At 38.6% G+C, this 18,455-nt stretch overlaps 1 protein-coding gene across 1 annotated transcript in view; it reads left to right on the plus strand.

Moving 5' to 3' along the window:
• The window catches only part of CCSER1 (coiled-coil serine rich protein 1), a 629,863-nt gene that overhangs the window by 279,365 nt on the left and 332,043 nt on the right, over positions 1-18,455 (plus strand). Inside the window, exon 5 of the mRNA XM_018553277.1 lies at positions 9,978-10,104. Within this exon, the coding sequence (XP_018408779.1) occupies positions 9,978-10,104 (127 nt within the window). The remainder of the gene's footprint in view (positions 1-9,977; positions 10,105-18,455) is intronic.

An 18,455-nucleotide genomic window follows, 5' to 3' on the forward strand; every position in this document is an offset into this window, starting at 1 on the left:
CCCCCTTCCTCCTGCAAAGACAAAATACTTTTATATTTGCATATCCTTACACTTGATTTTGAGTAGTAAAGCTTGCTAAAGAATCTTTGGCATAGGACTTTCTTCTGGGAGTGTCAGATGCGTGGTCCTCCTCTACACTCTGCACACTATGGCTTCATGCAATGGCCCCTCCATACAGAGCACAGTAGTAATGTAGGGACTGGTTGAAGGGAACCACAGATCACATTGGAGGAAAAGGCATCTGATACACCCAGACGAAAGCTAAGACATGTAAGTAACCTTTTCTTTGAAAGGAAGAAAGCTTTGTTAATATTAACAGCATCCGAGTAGCTTAAAATCCTGCCTTTTTTAAGCCTTGCATAGAGTGGGTAATAAGTTAAGCATTTCTGTTAGGTTCTTCGTAAGGCTACACATCAAACCTCACTGAACAAACCTCTATAACCCATCTGTAGGGGTTGGTGCTTGGCTAAAGGGTGACACATGCAGATTCAGACATAGAAAAAAAAATCCAGGACTCCAACTGCTCTTCCAAAATGACTGCTAAAGTCCCATTCAGTCCTACAGTCATTTTGAAAGTTTATTTGGAGTACTGGCTTTTTTCTATGTCAGCTGTTTCCTTCTGTCTTTTACACCATTGGGAGGGGTTTTTCTTTCTGTCTATCACTATGACACGAGGTCATGAGATGTAGTTTGCAGTTATAACCAGGACAGGAAGGCACAGATAGAAATACAATATTGTCAGCATTTCTAACACTTCCTAACTCTTCTAAAAATGTTGACTGAAGCTGATGGTAATCTAAAGTGGGGATGACATATATACAGTGGTCCATGCTTAATACAACAGTACAGTTATTGTTTGCAGTGTACTCTACAAGTGACTGTGCGCTTTAACCCACTGTACCATTGCTAAGATCTGCACTGAAAATTACAGTGCTGTAAGGTTATGTGTTGCACAAGTGCTCATTTGACATGGCAGGTATTTAGAGAATAGGGATCCATATAAAGGGAAAACCTCACTGGTAACCACTATTGTCTAGGTTGTTAGACTGTCCTTGCCTTTCTGATTCCAAATACATTAAAACAATACTTTCACTTTTTATTACCTCTAAAAACTTTAGCAATTGCAGGCAGTACTTCACTGATAGTACAGTTACTGGCATAAATGTTTTCATATAGCAACTTTTATGTTCATGCATCTTAATCAGCAATGTGAGCCCTGTGGCAAAGATTGTTTTCATTTAAGAGACCTAATATTGCTGCTAAACACAAAACATATTGAAGGAAAACAGCGGGATAAACATTTATATGCATAGTGATGCTGCCTTACTGCAGGGATATACAATGTACATAATGGCGCCCTTCAGTCTGAAAATATGAAAGACTTACTGTATATAGTACAGTAAGTGCTCTAAATGTGTATTCTGCTGCTTCAAAATCTCACACACTTTATTGTTCTTTTAATTACAATTCCATCTATGTATTTCTGATTTTACATACCACATGATTAATCCTGTAGAACAGCCTTAACTTTTCTATCCCAGAGCAGCCCTTGCAATGATTATCAGGTCTCAGGAAACCGCTGTTAAAATTTGTAACTACATCTCAATCAAAGATTTGTCCGAGCTTGAACTTTATGGGTATCAATCTTTTTCAAATGTATTAACGTCTATGTATTGTGAAACTTTTTTTCTATAATTATGGAAAGTAGGGAAGGATTAGAACATCTGTCAAGTTTTGATTCCTGTCTGGGCTTCCGTTGGGTAGATTCACCGCCTCTATTCATCATGGTGACCACTGACAGCAAGACAGCAAGTAAGAGAAATGCACAATTTGAAATTTGTCACCAGAAAAAGAGTTGAGGGTAAATCTATCAAAGGGGACACTTGTTTTGGTGTCTAACTTCTTGTGTCACCAGGAAAGGCAGTGAAGGGAAAAAAATGTCAGGCCGAAACCAAAAATGTTTTTTATTCTAACTTTTTCAAATGCTTTAAAATATTGTATACCCCTGATATTTATCTTTTAAAATAGAAAAAGATTGAGGACAAAATATCTTTTTTATGCAGCCCCTGTCATAAATGAACATGAATCCTCTATACTGAGGGCTCCTGTTCATTCATAACTTGTGCATAGTATGGTTACTATATCCACAATCATGAATGAACAGGACAGTACTCTGTCCTCAATTATTTACAAACACTCAGCGATCACTGATCACTGAGTGTTTGTACCCGCTCTCCATCCTGACATGCTGTCACAGGAGGCTGGGCGTGGCAGTGCGGGAGGAGAGCTCAGCCTCCTGTGACAGCAATGGCAGCTGTCTCCGCCCACACTGCTGCTTTCCATCCTGGATTGGCTGTCACAGGAGGTTGGGCGGTGCAGCAGGAGAGCTCAGCCTCCTGTGACAGGAATGGCTGTCTCCGCCCACACTGCCGATCTCCTGGTCTGTGACAGGAGGCTGAGCGGTGCAGGGAAGAGATGCCGGCCTCTCACATCGCTCTCCTCCCGCAGCACTCGGCCTCCTGTGACAGTTTCTCTCCTCTCCACTGGGACACAGAGCAGCACCCAGCGTGGGGGAGATACAGAATGGATGCACCACTTTTCCGGCCAAAAAAATGGCACTTTCAGCATTTTGCCAAAATTTCCATTTTCGGCCGATATGTTTCGGCGGTCGATATATCGGTGCATTCCTAGTTGTTATACAGTAGACATCAATACATTTTCATGCTGGCGTACATTGCCCCAATAATGTAAGTGTTGGTCTATGCCACCATTACCATTTGCTATTGCTTACGTACAGTACATCGGCACCAATATTGTGTCAAGTTTGCCACTCGCCGATGATTACACATGTCCACCCCAATACATGTCAATGTGCATGTTGTATTAATTATGGATCTTTCAGAGTTTAATTACTTAGTAAAAAAATTGATTGAAAAGCATGTGTGGTTTTGTGTTGATGTAACCATTTGGGTCTTCTTTTTCTGTGGTCACTGTGTTACTGTGGTTATTGCTTCTCAGCTTTGTGCTAATTTATCTATATTGCAGGAATGTTAAGCTGTGGGTGATGATATTTTAACTTTGTTCCTTTTTAATGAAACACATATATCTTAGAAATGCATGTAAATAATTATTTGCTTTCTATGTGAAAATAAAATATGATCCAAGTGCTATAACAAATGTATAATGAATATTCCTTTTTGGCTCTTATACTGCTTACCGTAGCGGAATATGAATAGATTACATTATCGCATGTTCCAAGTAGATTCCTTTAGTGTTATTTCACAACAAACATAACATCATGAGATTATAGCTGAACACCTCCCTTGTGGATTTGATTTATTTCCCTTTAATGTCTGTAGGAGGGAAATTGCATATACAATTAATTATACATAGAGGAAAATTACACAAATTTAATTTGGGCATACATAAACAGAACATGCAGTATTGATGTAGTTCTAAAATGGTTCACTAACTTTCTTTCTAGCTACAGCTTATTGACGTAATAATTATTTAATATACATGATTGTATTCATGTTATACGCACTGATTATTCTTCCAATCTGCATACAGTATTAACTAAAGTATGATCTAAAATTAAAATGTATAATAATGATTGATGTATATGTATGTATGTATGTATGTATGTATGTATGTATGTATGTATGTATGTATGTATGTATGTATGTATGTATGTATGTATGTATGTATGTATGTGTATATATATCTATATATATCTATATATATATATAGATTATTAAGGCTGAATTAGGTAATAACTAATTTGCTTAATGGCTGTTCAACATTAAAGTACACCTGTCTTGGAGAAAGAGAATCCCCAACCTACCCCCGGACCCTCGGGATGTACTTTGTGAAAGCATACAGATTTACGTTAAGGAAAATAAAGCAGATAATGGTGGTATCATGGCCACAGTTATTGATTATATATGTTGTTATTTATTTACTAAAGGAGTGGAGATGTTTACTTTGCAAAGTCTAGCTTGGTAAATAACATGAAATTGTGTTTGAAGTACACTGGAAATCCGAACAAATCAAATATTAACCCTTGCAGTGGGACTATCCTCACATTGCGAGGGTTAAGTGCTCATTTTGTCTAGGGAGCTAAAATAACAAAGTGATATTCACACAAACCGTAATCCTGGCTGGCCCCTACACCGCTTCCTCCAGCCTATCTCCTCCTCTAGTGATACAGTGATGGTGTGTCCCTTGGCATCCTCACATTCTATACACTGTATAGAATTTGATGACTCACAGGACCTTAGACCGCTGGAGTGGAGGGGGAGCAAGGCTGAGGGGAGTGGTTTAAGAGTAAGCTGGAATGGAGGTTTGGATGAGTATAACTTTGTTATTTTAGCTACATATACAAAACAAGCACTTAACCCTTGCAGTGTGGGGGTAGCTCCACTTGCAAGGGTTAAGATGTTGTTTGCCCGGAGTTCTGCTTTAAATACCTAATCAACGGAAATAAAAAATATATATGTATATATTTTTCCCCGTCTGGATGTGGGGAAGGTGCCCTTGTCCCTATGTACATGGGGTAAGATGCCTTGTCAGGAGTGTCCCCCCCCCCCCCCCCAACTTTTGCAGCCAAACTGGGATAACACCTACCTAATATTTGTTACTAGCGATGCACCAATACCATTCTTTGAAGATCGAGTACAAGTACCAATACTTTTTCTCAAGTACTCACTGATGCCAATACCTTTCTTAGTGTCAAGTGCCATTTAAAAAAAACCAAGAAACAATACATACTGATGACTTTAGGACAGTGGTGAAGTGCCAAGGCCCAGTCCCTCTGCAACCGCTGTGACCCTGGTAGTTTTGCCACTGACTCCAAGCTGTATAGAGACTGCAAATCCCAGCAATACATTATACAGCAGTGCAGAATACCACTAGCTATAGAAGACTACATATCCCAGCAATCCACTATACAACAATGCAGAATATCACCAGTGATAGAGGACTACAAATCCCAGCAATACATTATACCGATACAAGCATTGGTATCGGCCGCGATACCGAGTATTTGCATGAGTACTCGTGCAAATACTCTGATACATAAAACGAGTACCTGTGCCGCGTCCGCCATCTTCAGGGACCCGAATCCGCCGCACACAGGACCTCCATCGCGTCTTCAATGAAGCAAGATGGGCGCGAACTCCTCTGTCATTCTGACCTCTTCTCCCGCTGATTGGCCGATTGGATGATTGACAGGCTTCCTCACCAGTCAGGAGTGACTGGTGAGGAAGTCTGTCATCATCCAATCGGCCAATCAGCGGGAGAAGAGGTCAGAATGGAGCAGATGTGAGAAAGCCGAAGCCGTGCACACAGTCAGCCCATCATCCGTTCATCGTACAGAGCCATCATCGACCAGCCCCCTCCCCTGTGCCCGGCCCTGGGCACCTGTCTGCTCTCGGGATACTGAGGATTACTATGGGCTGTATCGAGTGGAAGGGCTGGAGCAAACCCAGCGACTCTCCGGCTGCACTGGAGACTCACTTCAATTTATACTCACACTTAAGTGAGGGAGAACAGGAAGCCAGATTTGCTGCAGTCTTGCTATCTTTAAATGCGTCACAGTCACTAAATACAATACATATGCACCTTTCCAATGTCTTTGTTTCCTGGGTTCTTGCTTTCTCAATCATGCACTACTGCTGTTCTGCTGCTGTTTGTCCATTCTTGCTGCTGTTTCTGTTCCTCTTTTCTGTCCACTTTTTGTACATTACCAGGCGTAGCTGAGCAGTTTGCTACAGCAGAAGCTAAACTCCGTGCCTGGTCATCAATTGATGGGGAAGATTCCACAGATGATTCATATGATGAGGATCTGCAGCCCTCAATGGACCATTCTCAACCTGCAGATATTCTAAGTCCTTTGCAGAAGTATCTGGTGTCATCCCTGTATGCTGCTGTGACAGTGACTCCTCACGTACCCTGTCTCCTGAAACCCTGTGCTCCAGCAATGGCATAATAAATATTTATTTCAGTATTCAATGTCTTTGTTTTATATTATAAATGTTATCATATTAAAAAAAAGACATTGAATAATTAAATTAATATTTATCATGCCATTGCTAACTGAGGCTTGTATCCCCATAGTGGGGAAAATAGATGATCACATATCCAGAGTCCAGAACACTGTATTATTGTATAGTGTGGCACGGCTATATCCAATTCTGCATACCTGGCTTTATATTATAAAGACCTTATAATATAAAGCCAGGTATGCAGAATTGGATATAGCTGTGCCACACTATACAATAATACACTATTCTGGAGTCTGGACATGTGATCAGCTGTATCCAATTCTGCATATCTGGCTTTATATTATAAGAACTTTATAATATAAAGCCAGGTATGCAGAATTGGATACAGCTGTACCACACTACAGAGTGTTCATGTTCTTCATAATATTAAGAAACTGACCTAAAATCATGATTTTGTATTGCTTTAGAAAAAATGTGACCTGTCTCTTTAAGAAAAAGTATCGGCAATTGGTATCGGCGAGTACTTGAAAAAAAGTATCGGTACTCGTACTCAGCCTTAAAAAAGTGCTATCGGTGCATCCCTACTGTAAAGGACAGCAACGCGACGGTCCCCACAAGGCTGCTGAGGTCCCCAGCAAGTGTGGGACCTCAGGCAACTGAGCCCATTTAAAAATGTAAAGCGTCAGTATCACATACTTGTGAAAATGACCAGTATTGGCACCAATACCGATACTGGTAACAGTAGCAGTGCATCCCTATTTCCCATTCACATTTTACAACTTAATTAAATATTAAAACAATGCTGCTTGCTTCTTTAAGCGATTTATATTTGCCTAAAAATCCTAACTAGCTTCACCCTATGAAATGTTAAGGAGGGGGCTGTGGGAAGTTATTTTTAATCTAATTAACCCTGTTTGTACTTTGTGGGCAGATTTCATTACATAGTTTTTAAGGTGAAATAAAGACACAGGTCCATTCAGTTCAACTTATGCAAGTGTGCATGTATATATGAGTCACTAGGAGTACCCATACCCTTGTAAATTGCATTCACTGAGGAAAACATCTAGAAGTTGAATGTGTCTATACTCTCAGCTGATTCCACTACACTACCTGGGGAAGTGAGTTCCACAATTTTACCGCTCTAACAGTAAATAATCCCTTTTGCAGTTTCAGATTAAACCTTTTGTCTTCCAATTTACGGTGGTGGCCTGTTGTCTTCTTAAGTGAACAGTTAATTATTGATTCTACAATCATCTTTAAACAATTTGTACATTACAATCAAATCCCCTCTTAACCGCCTCTTTTCCATAGTGGACAATACAATTTTTGTAATCTTTCCTCATAGCTTAGGTCCTCCTCCTTTATTAGTTTTGTTGACCTTTGCTAGGATCTCTCTCGCTCAATAACATGCTTCCTGCAGATTGGTGGCCAAAACTGAACCACATATTCAAGATGAGTCCAAGCAGTGTTTTATTAGAATTATTTAGAATTATTGGTTTGTCACTGGAATAGATACTCTTTTTTTTTTTTGCATGAAAGTAATCTGCTAGCCTTGCTAGCTGCAGCCTGGCATTGCATACTATTGCTAAGTATGCATTCTAGTAGGACTCCCAAATCTTTTTTCACCTCCAATTTCCCCACAGACGCTCCCCCGAACGAGTTGCTTGCATGCAGATTTGTTTTATACTACCTGGACTACAATCTCACATTTAGTTTACTAATTTGTACTGAAATAATAGTCTATCACGGATTTGAGCTTGGAGCTGTGGCTACTTTACAACACACAGGGGTCTATTCACTAAGCTGCCGTAGGCAGCCGAGTGAATGACCGACCTGAAGCGAAGTGAGCCGAACGCTGTTCGGCTATTCACTTCAGGCTGGTATGGCTGATTTCAGCCGTATATCGGCTGAAATCTCTCCTGTTTCTCTCCTGGGCGGCCGGGAGCGGGAGACTCCCGGAGTGCCCCGGGAGAGTTTGCTGTCTGGGGATCAGTGTCCCTGGTTAGCTGGTAACCAGTGACGCTGATCTCTCTGCAAGTGGCCGGAGCCAGCCGTAAGATCACGGCTGGCTCCGCCCAGCTGTCAGAAGCGGGCTGTCGGCCGACTTCAGGAGCTGTACGGGCTATAGTGAATAGCCCCTACAGCAGCCCTTCGGTTCTACTCAACCAAAGGGGTCCTGGGGCCGAAGCTAGCCGAAGGATCGGCCGAAGCTACGGCTTGATCCTTCAGCTGCTTCGTGAATAGACCACATAGAGAACATAGAGAACAAAAATAGCCACCCTCTAGAAAGAAGGAAAGTGTCAGCATGATTTGGGGATCTACAGCCAAGTTATACACAAATAAGTTACAGTATAGTTAATAGTTATGGTACTTAAATGCATTTTTAAGATCTAACTGTTAAGTGTCACTTTAAATGCTTTGTGTAGATTGGCAAATACAGCTTGTGTGGATTGACACATTCAGATTGCATTTGAGACCACTTGAAGACACTTATAATATCCTTTACAGATGCATCTGGCCTCGTTTTAAACTAGACAACCACAACAATATTAACAAAACAAAGTCCTAATTTACTACTAATTAATCAGAATCTCTGGATTCATGTTGAAGTATCAAAATGAGCTCCTCTTGCAGTACAGCAGCACACAGCAAATACACAGTGCAAATATACAGAATATATATAATATATATATATATATATATATATATATTCCCTAACTGTGACTAGACAATAAAGGACCAGCAGCAGAATGATGAGGTCATCTCTCACATTCTGTCAGCTTTCACATGTGCACACAACAGTGTCTGGTTGTTTCAAAGTACTGACACCACTCTTCACGGTTGTACTGTACAGGTGAATACAATAGGCTGTTACTAGGACAGACTCGTGTACCTACTTTAATTTAAAACAACATGTAATTACTTTAATTGATAGTGAATAAATAAAATAATTACATGATATTTTATACACCCATATGCTTGCAGTTGCATAGAATTTTGTATACCTTGTTTGTATTGCTGGGCTTAATCCATTTATATGGTATTTTCAATGCAATATGCTGGTTTTATTGATATTTATTCTTGTTTATGCACAGTTAATGATTTTTGTTTTTTAAATGGCACTTTTTTGTTTCATGAAATTCTGAACTTGGCTCAAGTGTCATGAGCATGTATGATTTGTGTTTGCCTATTTATTATTATATATAATGCAAAACATAAGTCTGTATATTGGCAACAAATGATATATAATATTTCAGAAGCTATTATTTAGCAAATGAGGTCTGATTTAGAATTCAAAGATACCGTGGTTATTGGTGTCTGAAATAAGAACTGCTCAGTCAATTCATTCTATACCTACAATGGTCAATGGCAGTAGAGACTAAGGAAACACATTGCTGTAACAGAGACCATGCTTCTCTATTAATAGTTTGCACAAAGTACATTCTATTCATTTTATTGTGCAAACAGCTATTAATATGTTCTGAAAGTTGAACAGTATTAAAAAATCTATACACACTCAATAGAGGACAAATGTGTTTGTCTACTGTGATATATTGTTATGTTCAATGAGTCCATAAAGTACCATTAGTAATATGATGCTTCCGCGAATATTATTGTACCATAATTGGCGATTAGTCATGTCAAAAGTTTTAATTAAAGAATAATTATGTCAGTAATCACAATAAATTTTGACATTGTGAATAGCAAAAACAATAAGTCAGATTAATTAATGGGCACACATGGATTACAGTTCATTATGAGACATATTATGCTATATATTGTATATTATTTATGATTATTCTAATGCTCCATGATGAATATTCCATCATTCCCCTCTTAAAAAGTTGTTTAAGTCCCCAATGACCTCCAAGCTCCTTATAATGCAAAATGTGAGATATATTATCTGTGCTAAATCATGTACACTGAAAAAGACACTTATTAATATTTTAAGATCATTCTTTATCACTGCAGTATGTCGAGAAGATTCCTTCCAGTCTATAGTGTCATGCTCAGCAGTGGTATTTTCCCATGTGGAAGAGTCAAGTGAAAAGAAACAACCTACAGAAGAAGGACCAAAAATATCTGAGACAACAAAAAGGTAAGTAGCAGATTATACATCATTATTGTAATAAAAGTTCACAGTGAACTAACATGTTGGTTTTGGATGAAGACATCAGGTTTGAATTGCCGTTGTTGAAACTTATCATTTCCACTGGCATTTAAGGGCCACATCAGACAGCATTTCTAGCAGCAGACTCAAAGATGTGAGGCAGCCATTTACCATGATGTATCACTCAATTGCTGGCCAAGAATTCAGCAGTATCTCACTAGCTAGCAGGGGAGGGACATCTCACTTGGCCATGGAGTGAGCTTTTTTCTTGCAAAAGATAAACATTTGCTTCTTTGAGATTTTATTGCTATCCCGTGGGGTGTAATTTTAAAGGCTGCAAAGGTTGCAATTGACACTTGAGACTGTGAGAGATTTAATTATTATTAATATATATGTATTATATAAACTATTTAATAATAATAAAAAGCACATGGAATGAAATGAGGACTATTTCTCACCATCATGTTAGATAAGAGACAAGGCTATTGAATTGTAAATAATTCAGAACATAGGAGAAGGAATACATGCTAACAAAATCGTTTGTGAAATTGAAAAAAATGAAATTTGAAAGGCTTGTGTCTTCATCTTAGTGCAGCAGTGAATACTCTGATCAATCCAAACTGTGAGCACAGCACAGGCAAAGGAAAATGTGAATGTTATTAGGACAAAATAAGATGAGGTGTGAAATAATTGATGGTTTTTTTCTTCTTTGTATCTGTCCTGATCATAACTCATGTGGAACTCTTTTTTAACAGTCCCACAAAGGGATGGGAAACTAGATAGTCACTGAAGCTATATTGTTGAATGTGGCTACTTAGAATTAATGTTTAGTGATAGGGAAAGGTCTTTAGGGACATAGATTTATATAAAGTTTCATTCAGTACATTAGCCGCATGGAATCTAAAAGCCTTTAAGCTAGTGAGTAAAATTAGTTGATGCTGCCATAACACTGTTAGCAGGCAGGGTCCTGAACAAGATAAATGTAATTCTAAAGATGATGGCCATATAACAGGTAGGCTACATAACCAGAATGAGGACATCCCTCAACAAATGCTGCTTGATTTTGTTAACTGCAGACCAGTTGTCAGACTTCCCCCACTCTACTGTTATTCCCTTTGAGTCAGCATTAGGCAGACCTCCCACTTATTGCAGCTTATATCCAGAGGCTTTGCTGAAAGATCCTGTTTGGTGGGAAGATCCAGAAGATGTTTCTGTAATCCCCATATTACTCTTCCTCAGACACAGAGTAGCATATTTTGCTACCAACTTGCAGTCTCCTACAAAATGATTGAATAAATGCTCACATTCAGTAAAATATTCCCCCTCCTTGCAACAATATTCCATAAAGAGCCATATAAACTTGAGACATGGAGTGGTGTGTCCCTCCTCTGACTCATTCAGCTCTGTGAGTGGAGTCAGAGGAGGGACATACCCCTCCATGTCTCAAGTTTATATGGCTCTGAGTGGGAACATAGCAGGGGATCAAATTAATCTCTCTTTTCAGCATATAAGTAAATAACTTCAAAAACCTGCAGTCAGTAGACTCTAGAGCTCCATCTACTGTCTTTGCTCTCTGGGACTATTAGTTATCTTTTATAAACATAGTTGTTTTTATGTTTTGTTGTTGTACCTCATTGCCGCTGATCTCCTGCATTATCTTTACATACACTTACTCTCTGCATGCATGCACTCCAGTGAGCATGGCATTTCTCAGGGAGGATTTCCTGATGGTGACAACAGTGGACCATACCTGCATAATGTGTGCTGAAATGGCAACTCTGTTAGAAACCCATGTGACAAGGTTACAATGAAGAAGCACATTTGGGAGACAGGGTAGCGCATTACCACCTGGGGCTTTTCATTAGATTTTGGAGTGTGAATTTGTGGCTATTAACCTAAAAGGTCCTGCTGTTGGATTGCAAGACCTGGCATGCAATTGATGATTCAATGCATCCCAAAGGTGTTCAGTATGGTTGAAATCAGGGTTCTGTGTGGGCCACTTGAGTTTCCCCCAACCAGACTCATCAGCCATGTTTTTATGGATCTGGTTTTGTATACAGTGGCATAGTTATGCTGGAACAGAATAGGGCCTTCCCCAAACCAATTGCACAAGGTTGGAAGTACACAATGGTCCAAAATGCCTTCGTATGCTTTAGCATTAACACTATCCTTCACTATCGCTAACACTCATTTGGAGGTGTATGCACAAACTTTTGGCCATAAAGTGTACTGTATTGAGTATCAAAATTATTGTTGCCATCAGATACCACTTCCAAAGAGATCTGGGCACTGAAAATTAATGAACCAAGTATAGTATGCAAATAAGACCAGCAGCCACATAAAACATGAACATTCTTTTTGGATTAACATTAACAATATTATTATTCATTAACGGATAAGTGCACCTTAAAACAATGTGCACAGGCTCACATACCTCACTTGAATGGCCAAAGCCTCTGTTTTTGTTTAAATCCTGACTGTGTCTAGTTGTTATTATAGCCTTCTATTGGGATGCCTCCCTACATCTCTAGCCTCGGCCCCCGCCCGACACCCCCAGCTTGTTACCCGGGCTCTGATGCCCCTCCTGTGGTTCCAGCATCAGCATGTTGGCAGAAAGCCGTTGAGGAAACCGGCAAACATCCATTCGCCGATCTCCTCCCAGCTCTAAGTAACCGGAAACAACGCTGATTGCATCACTTCCAGTCCTTTAGCTGTCAATGCTTGGCTTCAGAAGCCGAGCCATAAACTATAGGAGCACAATCTGCACTCCAATAGCTTATGTGGAGTGGAAAGGTGACACTAGGGGTCTTTTAGACCCCTGATGTTACCTTAAAGTGTACTTGTTACCTCCAATTTGCTATCACATAGGTGGATTGTATGCGCCCTATGTGATAGCAATAAAGTAAAGTAAAACAAAAATTAAAACAGTGTTTTAAAAATAAGATTAAATAAAATAACTGTAAAAATAATAATACAAACAATAATAAAAAAATGAAAGTCCCTCGTGCCCCGCAAGCGCACATTAATGTAAACATGTGTCGGGTGTGCCTACGTACGAAAATAACGACCACACTACAGATGTTAGGTATTGCCACCTGCACTAGAGTAAGAACAATAATTACACAGCCGATATTCACATGTATCCTTAAATTGATGACCTGTGCAGGCTTTTAAAGTGTTACCTATGGACAATATTGGGTACCATATTTTGTCACCATTTCACAGACGCACACAATTTCTAACCTGGCCATGTTGTGTATCTATTTACTCATCATAACCTCATATTGTATATTTTAGAAAAAGTGGGTATTATATTGTGTTTTTGGGCACTAAAATTAACTCCAGTGCATTTTTTACAAAATGTTGTTGTGCTAATATTATACAACATAACATTTTGCAACTGCCACCATTTTATTCTACTTTTACTTTTTTTATACTACTTGCTTTCAGAAAATATATAATTTTCAGGCCTAAAATGTGGATTATAACATGTGTGCAAAAAAAAGGCCTTGGCAGCAAAAGGGTTAATAGTCCAGATATATTTTTAGATGTAAGGTTGGGGGGTTGGGGCCTACATTGATTAAATATGCATCTGCTCTATTAAATGGAGTGTGGCACTTCAATTCACAAGCCTGTGATTTGAATACAATAGCCAGCAGGGGAATTACATGGGTCTGAATGAGAGAAATCTAAATACAGAGAGGGGGATTTATCAAAACTGGAGCAGACAAAATCTGGAGCATTTGCCCATGGCAACCAATCAGCTTCTCTCTTCAGTTTGTTGATTTAAGATTTGAAAATGAAAGAGAGAAGCTGATTGGTTGCCATGCACAGCTGCTGCAGATTTTGTCTGCTCCAGTTTTTATAAATTCCCAAGTGTGTATGGCTAGGTTTAGATTGCATCAGGATAAAGAGGCAAATAAAATAGGTGTACTTTGTTTTATCCTTTTAGTTTAATTGATTTTTACCCTTGTAAATGAATAGTAAAAAAAAAAAAAAGCACAGGAATATTTTTAACTTATATAGATTCATTTGTGATCAGTTTTTGTGGGTTTTTTTCCATTGGTGTTCCTCCGAAACCTCTACCGCGGAGAAGCCCTTTATATATTTGAACATACTAAAAAATTCACATGTCAGATTATATCAAATACAATTTTGCTCCTCTGATAAATTCTTCCACTAATTTACAACTTGAAAGAAAGGCTAAAATGTATTGTACTTCCTCACCTTATCTGTCTTTTTTTCTGTAATTGTAGTCTCAGTATTCTGCAGTTATATATCAAGCACAGAATATTCTGTCTCGTCTCCAGTGTTCAGAATATATAGCCTTTTCATCAGCATAAGATAGAGAAGATCGGGGAACATTGAGATAGAGAAGATTGGGGAAACAGGTTACTTCAATGGCCATTAAAAAAAAAAAAAAACATTGTCTGATAAAGCTGCTACTAACATTCATACATATGTAAGTTAAAGTTGCAGCAGAAATTGAGGCATTTGATATTTAGGACTAAACAAGGCAATAAACTGATGGCTGCTTTTTTCTGCGGGTTACAAGAAGTCACCTGTACAACCCAACATGGCATTTGTTTTTACATTATTTTTGTTCTGATATTCTCTTAAACTTGATGTGTTTACCCATAAATGTCATCAAAGCCTCTTTTCCACAAACCAGTTTGTGAAAGTTCTATGGCCTGGGTTTAGAGGCTGTTTGATCTGATTTTATCTTTAACACCATATGCTGATATTAAAGATACATTTCAGGAGCAAGTAAAAAATCAATACATTAAGGGCTAAGGACATTTAGGAAACATTGTGGATTTGTTTTACAGGGTTATTCACCAAAGGGTGAAGGGTTTGGAGAAGGCAGGAGACGTGAACAATCTAGGCCAAAATAGCTGAATTGGAAAAATTCTCCAATTCAGCTCACTTTCCAAATCTGCTATGTTGTCCTACATTGTTCACTTCTCCTGCTTTCTCCAAACTCTTCACCCAGCTGTGAATAACCCTCTTAATGTGAGTTCTATGTAGTACAATTTCTAGACTGCACCTTTGATATATTTGGTGGGTCTTATACCTGTGTATGATGAGTACCTTTTCTCTCTCTGATTGATGTATCACTAATAGGATTCAAACTCTACTGACAGGGGTGAGTTTAATTGGTGGCTGTGAGGAACATCAGTTTACTGACTCAAAGGGGTTGATTTACTAAAGACAAATATGCTGTTTACTTTGCAAGGGAGTTTTCACTTAAGGTGGCCGTACACTGTGTAATTTTTGGCCGGTTCTTGAGTAACCGGCCGCAATTTAATCAGTGAGTGCCGGCGGCACCCTTCCAGCTGACATCCCTTTCACAGCTGATCGAAAGAGCAGGTCGGAAAATCTTTGAACCAACAGAGCCAGCCAATGAGCTGCCGATTCTGTTCGGGTATTCTGACAGAGGCGTTGGCCGCTGTCAGAATACAAAAGAAACAGCAGGGACTTTTCGATCAATGCACTCGTAGTGTTGATGGTGGATTCTGCTCTATTTTTTTTTTCCGTTCAGCATACGGGTTGAAAAAGAAAGATAGAGAAATGTTTGGCCAGGCTTAGCTTGATGATTGCGGTGGGAATTTACTTTGTGTATATATACTGATACTTGTGTATACTATACTATACTTTGTGTATATAATACTGATCAACATGACAAACACAAACTGTCATGTTGATCAGTATTGCTTCTGACCTGAAAAAGAGAGGTTCACTCTTGAAAGCTTGTCTTTTATATATTTTGTTAGTCCAATAAAAAAGGTATCATTGCACACTGCAATACTGCATTTTTGTCTTTTTTGACATCTTGTCTACTGGACTAATACGGCAATACTGATCAACATGACAGTTTGTCAGTTTAGACAGGAGAAAGATCTGTTGTGTGGTAACAAGGGATGCTACTGTCGTGCGGAAGCTTTCAATGTAATTGTCCAATTTGATGTTACGTCCTGTTGCAGGTGTAAAGTCTTTGTTCTTTTTTCTGCTGTCCAGGCTGGATGTGGTGTTATCTTTGTCAAAGAAAACTTCCTTGAGCCTCAATCTTCTAAATAATTCTTCCAAGTCTGAGTACAATTGTATGTGGTCCAGTTTGGTGCTTGGACAAAATGTAAGCCCCTTGGATAGGACTGCTGTTTCCTGTATTGTGAGGTGATGATTTGAGAGGTTGACAATCTCAGTATTGTCTGAGCTGCTTTCACTGTGGTTGATCATTTCAGCTTGGATAGGGACATAGGTAGTTACAGAGGATGAGGTGAAATTGGTTAATCTTGTTTTTGGGACATCTTTATTCTGTGCAAGGTCATTCATTAAATTCATTCCATCCATCCATGAAATTTAAAATTAATTTCTCAGTACACAGTGTGTTTTTTTCTGGATTGTGTCATAACGGTCAGCAATGGCTCACTCCTCTGTTCCTCTGTGTACAGAAGACCCACTGTCAGGTGATAGGTGTTGGTATCATTGCACACTGCAATACTGCATTTTTGTCTTTTTTGACATCTTTTATATATAGATATAGATCTATCTATCTATATATATATATAAAAAAGCAGTGCAAAGCATGTTGATAATGTGCAAAATGCAATAACCACTTTATTGCTTTACCCTATTAATTGAGTACTTAGGGGGATAAATATTAATAACAGCAGATGCTTATATCACTAGTTTTTCATTCAAATACTGTACTTCCCAGTATACTTGCTCTTGTTGGTATGAATAATATATATGCTCTTCACTTAAAATGTAAGTTGTAAGCCTTGTTCAATAAAGAGTTCTAATTCTTAAGTGCTAATTCTAAAGTGCAATGATCCAGAGCAATCAATCAAAATTTAGTTTGCTAAAATTAGACCAGTACAAGATGGATTCTGATTGGTTACTTTAAGTCAATACACTTATAAGAAGAACTCATTATTGAATAAGTAAACCGTGTTTTCAAAAAAAGCATTTCAACTACAATGTGGAAAAATAAAAACTAACACTAGCACTAGCACTTTAAGTGCTAAGGTGCAACTGTTAGTGTTAAATTGAAAGGGTGGGGTAAACTTTAGAGTGATATTAAATATTAGAGATAGGTTAAGTGAAATGCACTGTACCTAAAGGTTACATGCTGATACTGTAATTATATTCCCGGAGTGCTAATCAAGCTGTGTTTTCATGTTCTATATTGTTGCTATGGGCAGTATAGGTTGGTGTAAATTCAATTAAATGTGTTTTATGCCCTTGAAGTATTGATGTTTTGAGTTTTTATTACGAATAATGAAAGTATAACCTGCAGTGTCCTATGGGGGTATTGTCTGGCCACAAATCCTGGAGCGAAAATGGTTGTTGAGGGGTACACAAACACACATCCACCCCCCCCAACTGCTAAAGTATGTAGCGGTTGATGAAAAATGTGGGCTAGATGAGTTAAATATTTATTACACTGTAGCAGTATATTAAACTGAACTCCAGCTCGGAGATGATAAAACACTTGTGGATCTGACCTGTTGAATGTTCTAACAAGGTTGCACTGCTGAGCACAAATTTTCAAGGCCTACAGTCGGGTTGCTATGGTAATGTTTCTGCAGACCTTCTCAGAGCAAGAACATAGATAACCATATTGTCAGATTGACATCTCTTGATGGGAAATGAAAATGTGAAGGTAAGTTGTTTACATGCGTAATAAAATAAAGAATATGGAAGAAATTGAAGAATATGAAAGCGTGTCAGTGCTACAATACAAACAAATCATCATCTTGTATTTGTGGGAAGTTGCTTCTCAATATTTTTAAAACTTTCCTTTGCAATTCAATATTATGTATAAGTGCCTATGTGTTATACACATTTTATAATAATTACAATTGTAAATAACTTGTTTTCATCTCTGTCTGCAGTGTTCTATACGCAAAGTTACTATCTGCATGAAGAAACATGCATTTAAAAATAGTTATGCTGGTCTAGTTTTAGCTTGATTTCATTTTATTGCAGGTCATAGACTATAGACATAATGCTGTTTTGTAGAAGTAATACATTGTCTGTTGTATTTTCTAAGGAAATGTTACCTTTAGCTTTGTGAATGAGGTGAAGATATATCCATGTATCATCCAAACTTGCACATGATTGGGCATTCTTTGCTATGGAAACTTTACCTGCAAAGTGCTTCTCCTGTGTTCTCCAAACGCTTCACCCTTTTGTAAATAACCCTGTTGGTTTTGCCCTATTTGAACAGAACAAATGTAAATGTCAGTTTCACAAAATAAATGGCTCTGCAAACTTTTTATAAATGCAACCCCCCCCCCCCCCCCCCCCCCACTCCACAGTGCGCGTGACCTAAT

The sequence above is a fragment of the Nanorana parkeri genome, unplaced genomic scaffold (assembly GCF_000935625.1).
Source record: "Nanorana parkeri isolate BGI_ZX_2015 unplaced genomic scaffold, ASM93562v1 scaffold115, whole genome shotgun sequence".
Lineage (NCBI taxonomy): Eukaryota > Metazoa > Chordata > Amphibia > Anura > Dicroglossidae > Nanorana > Nanorana parkeri.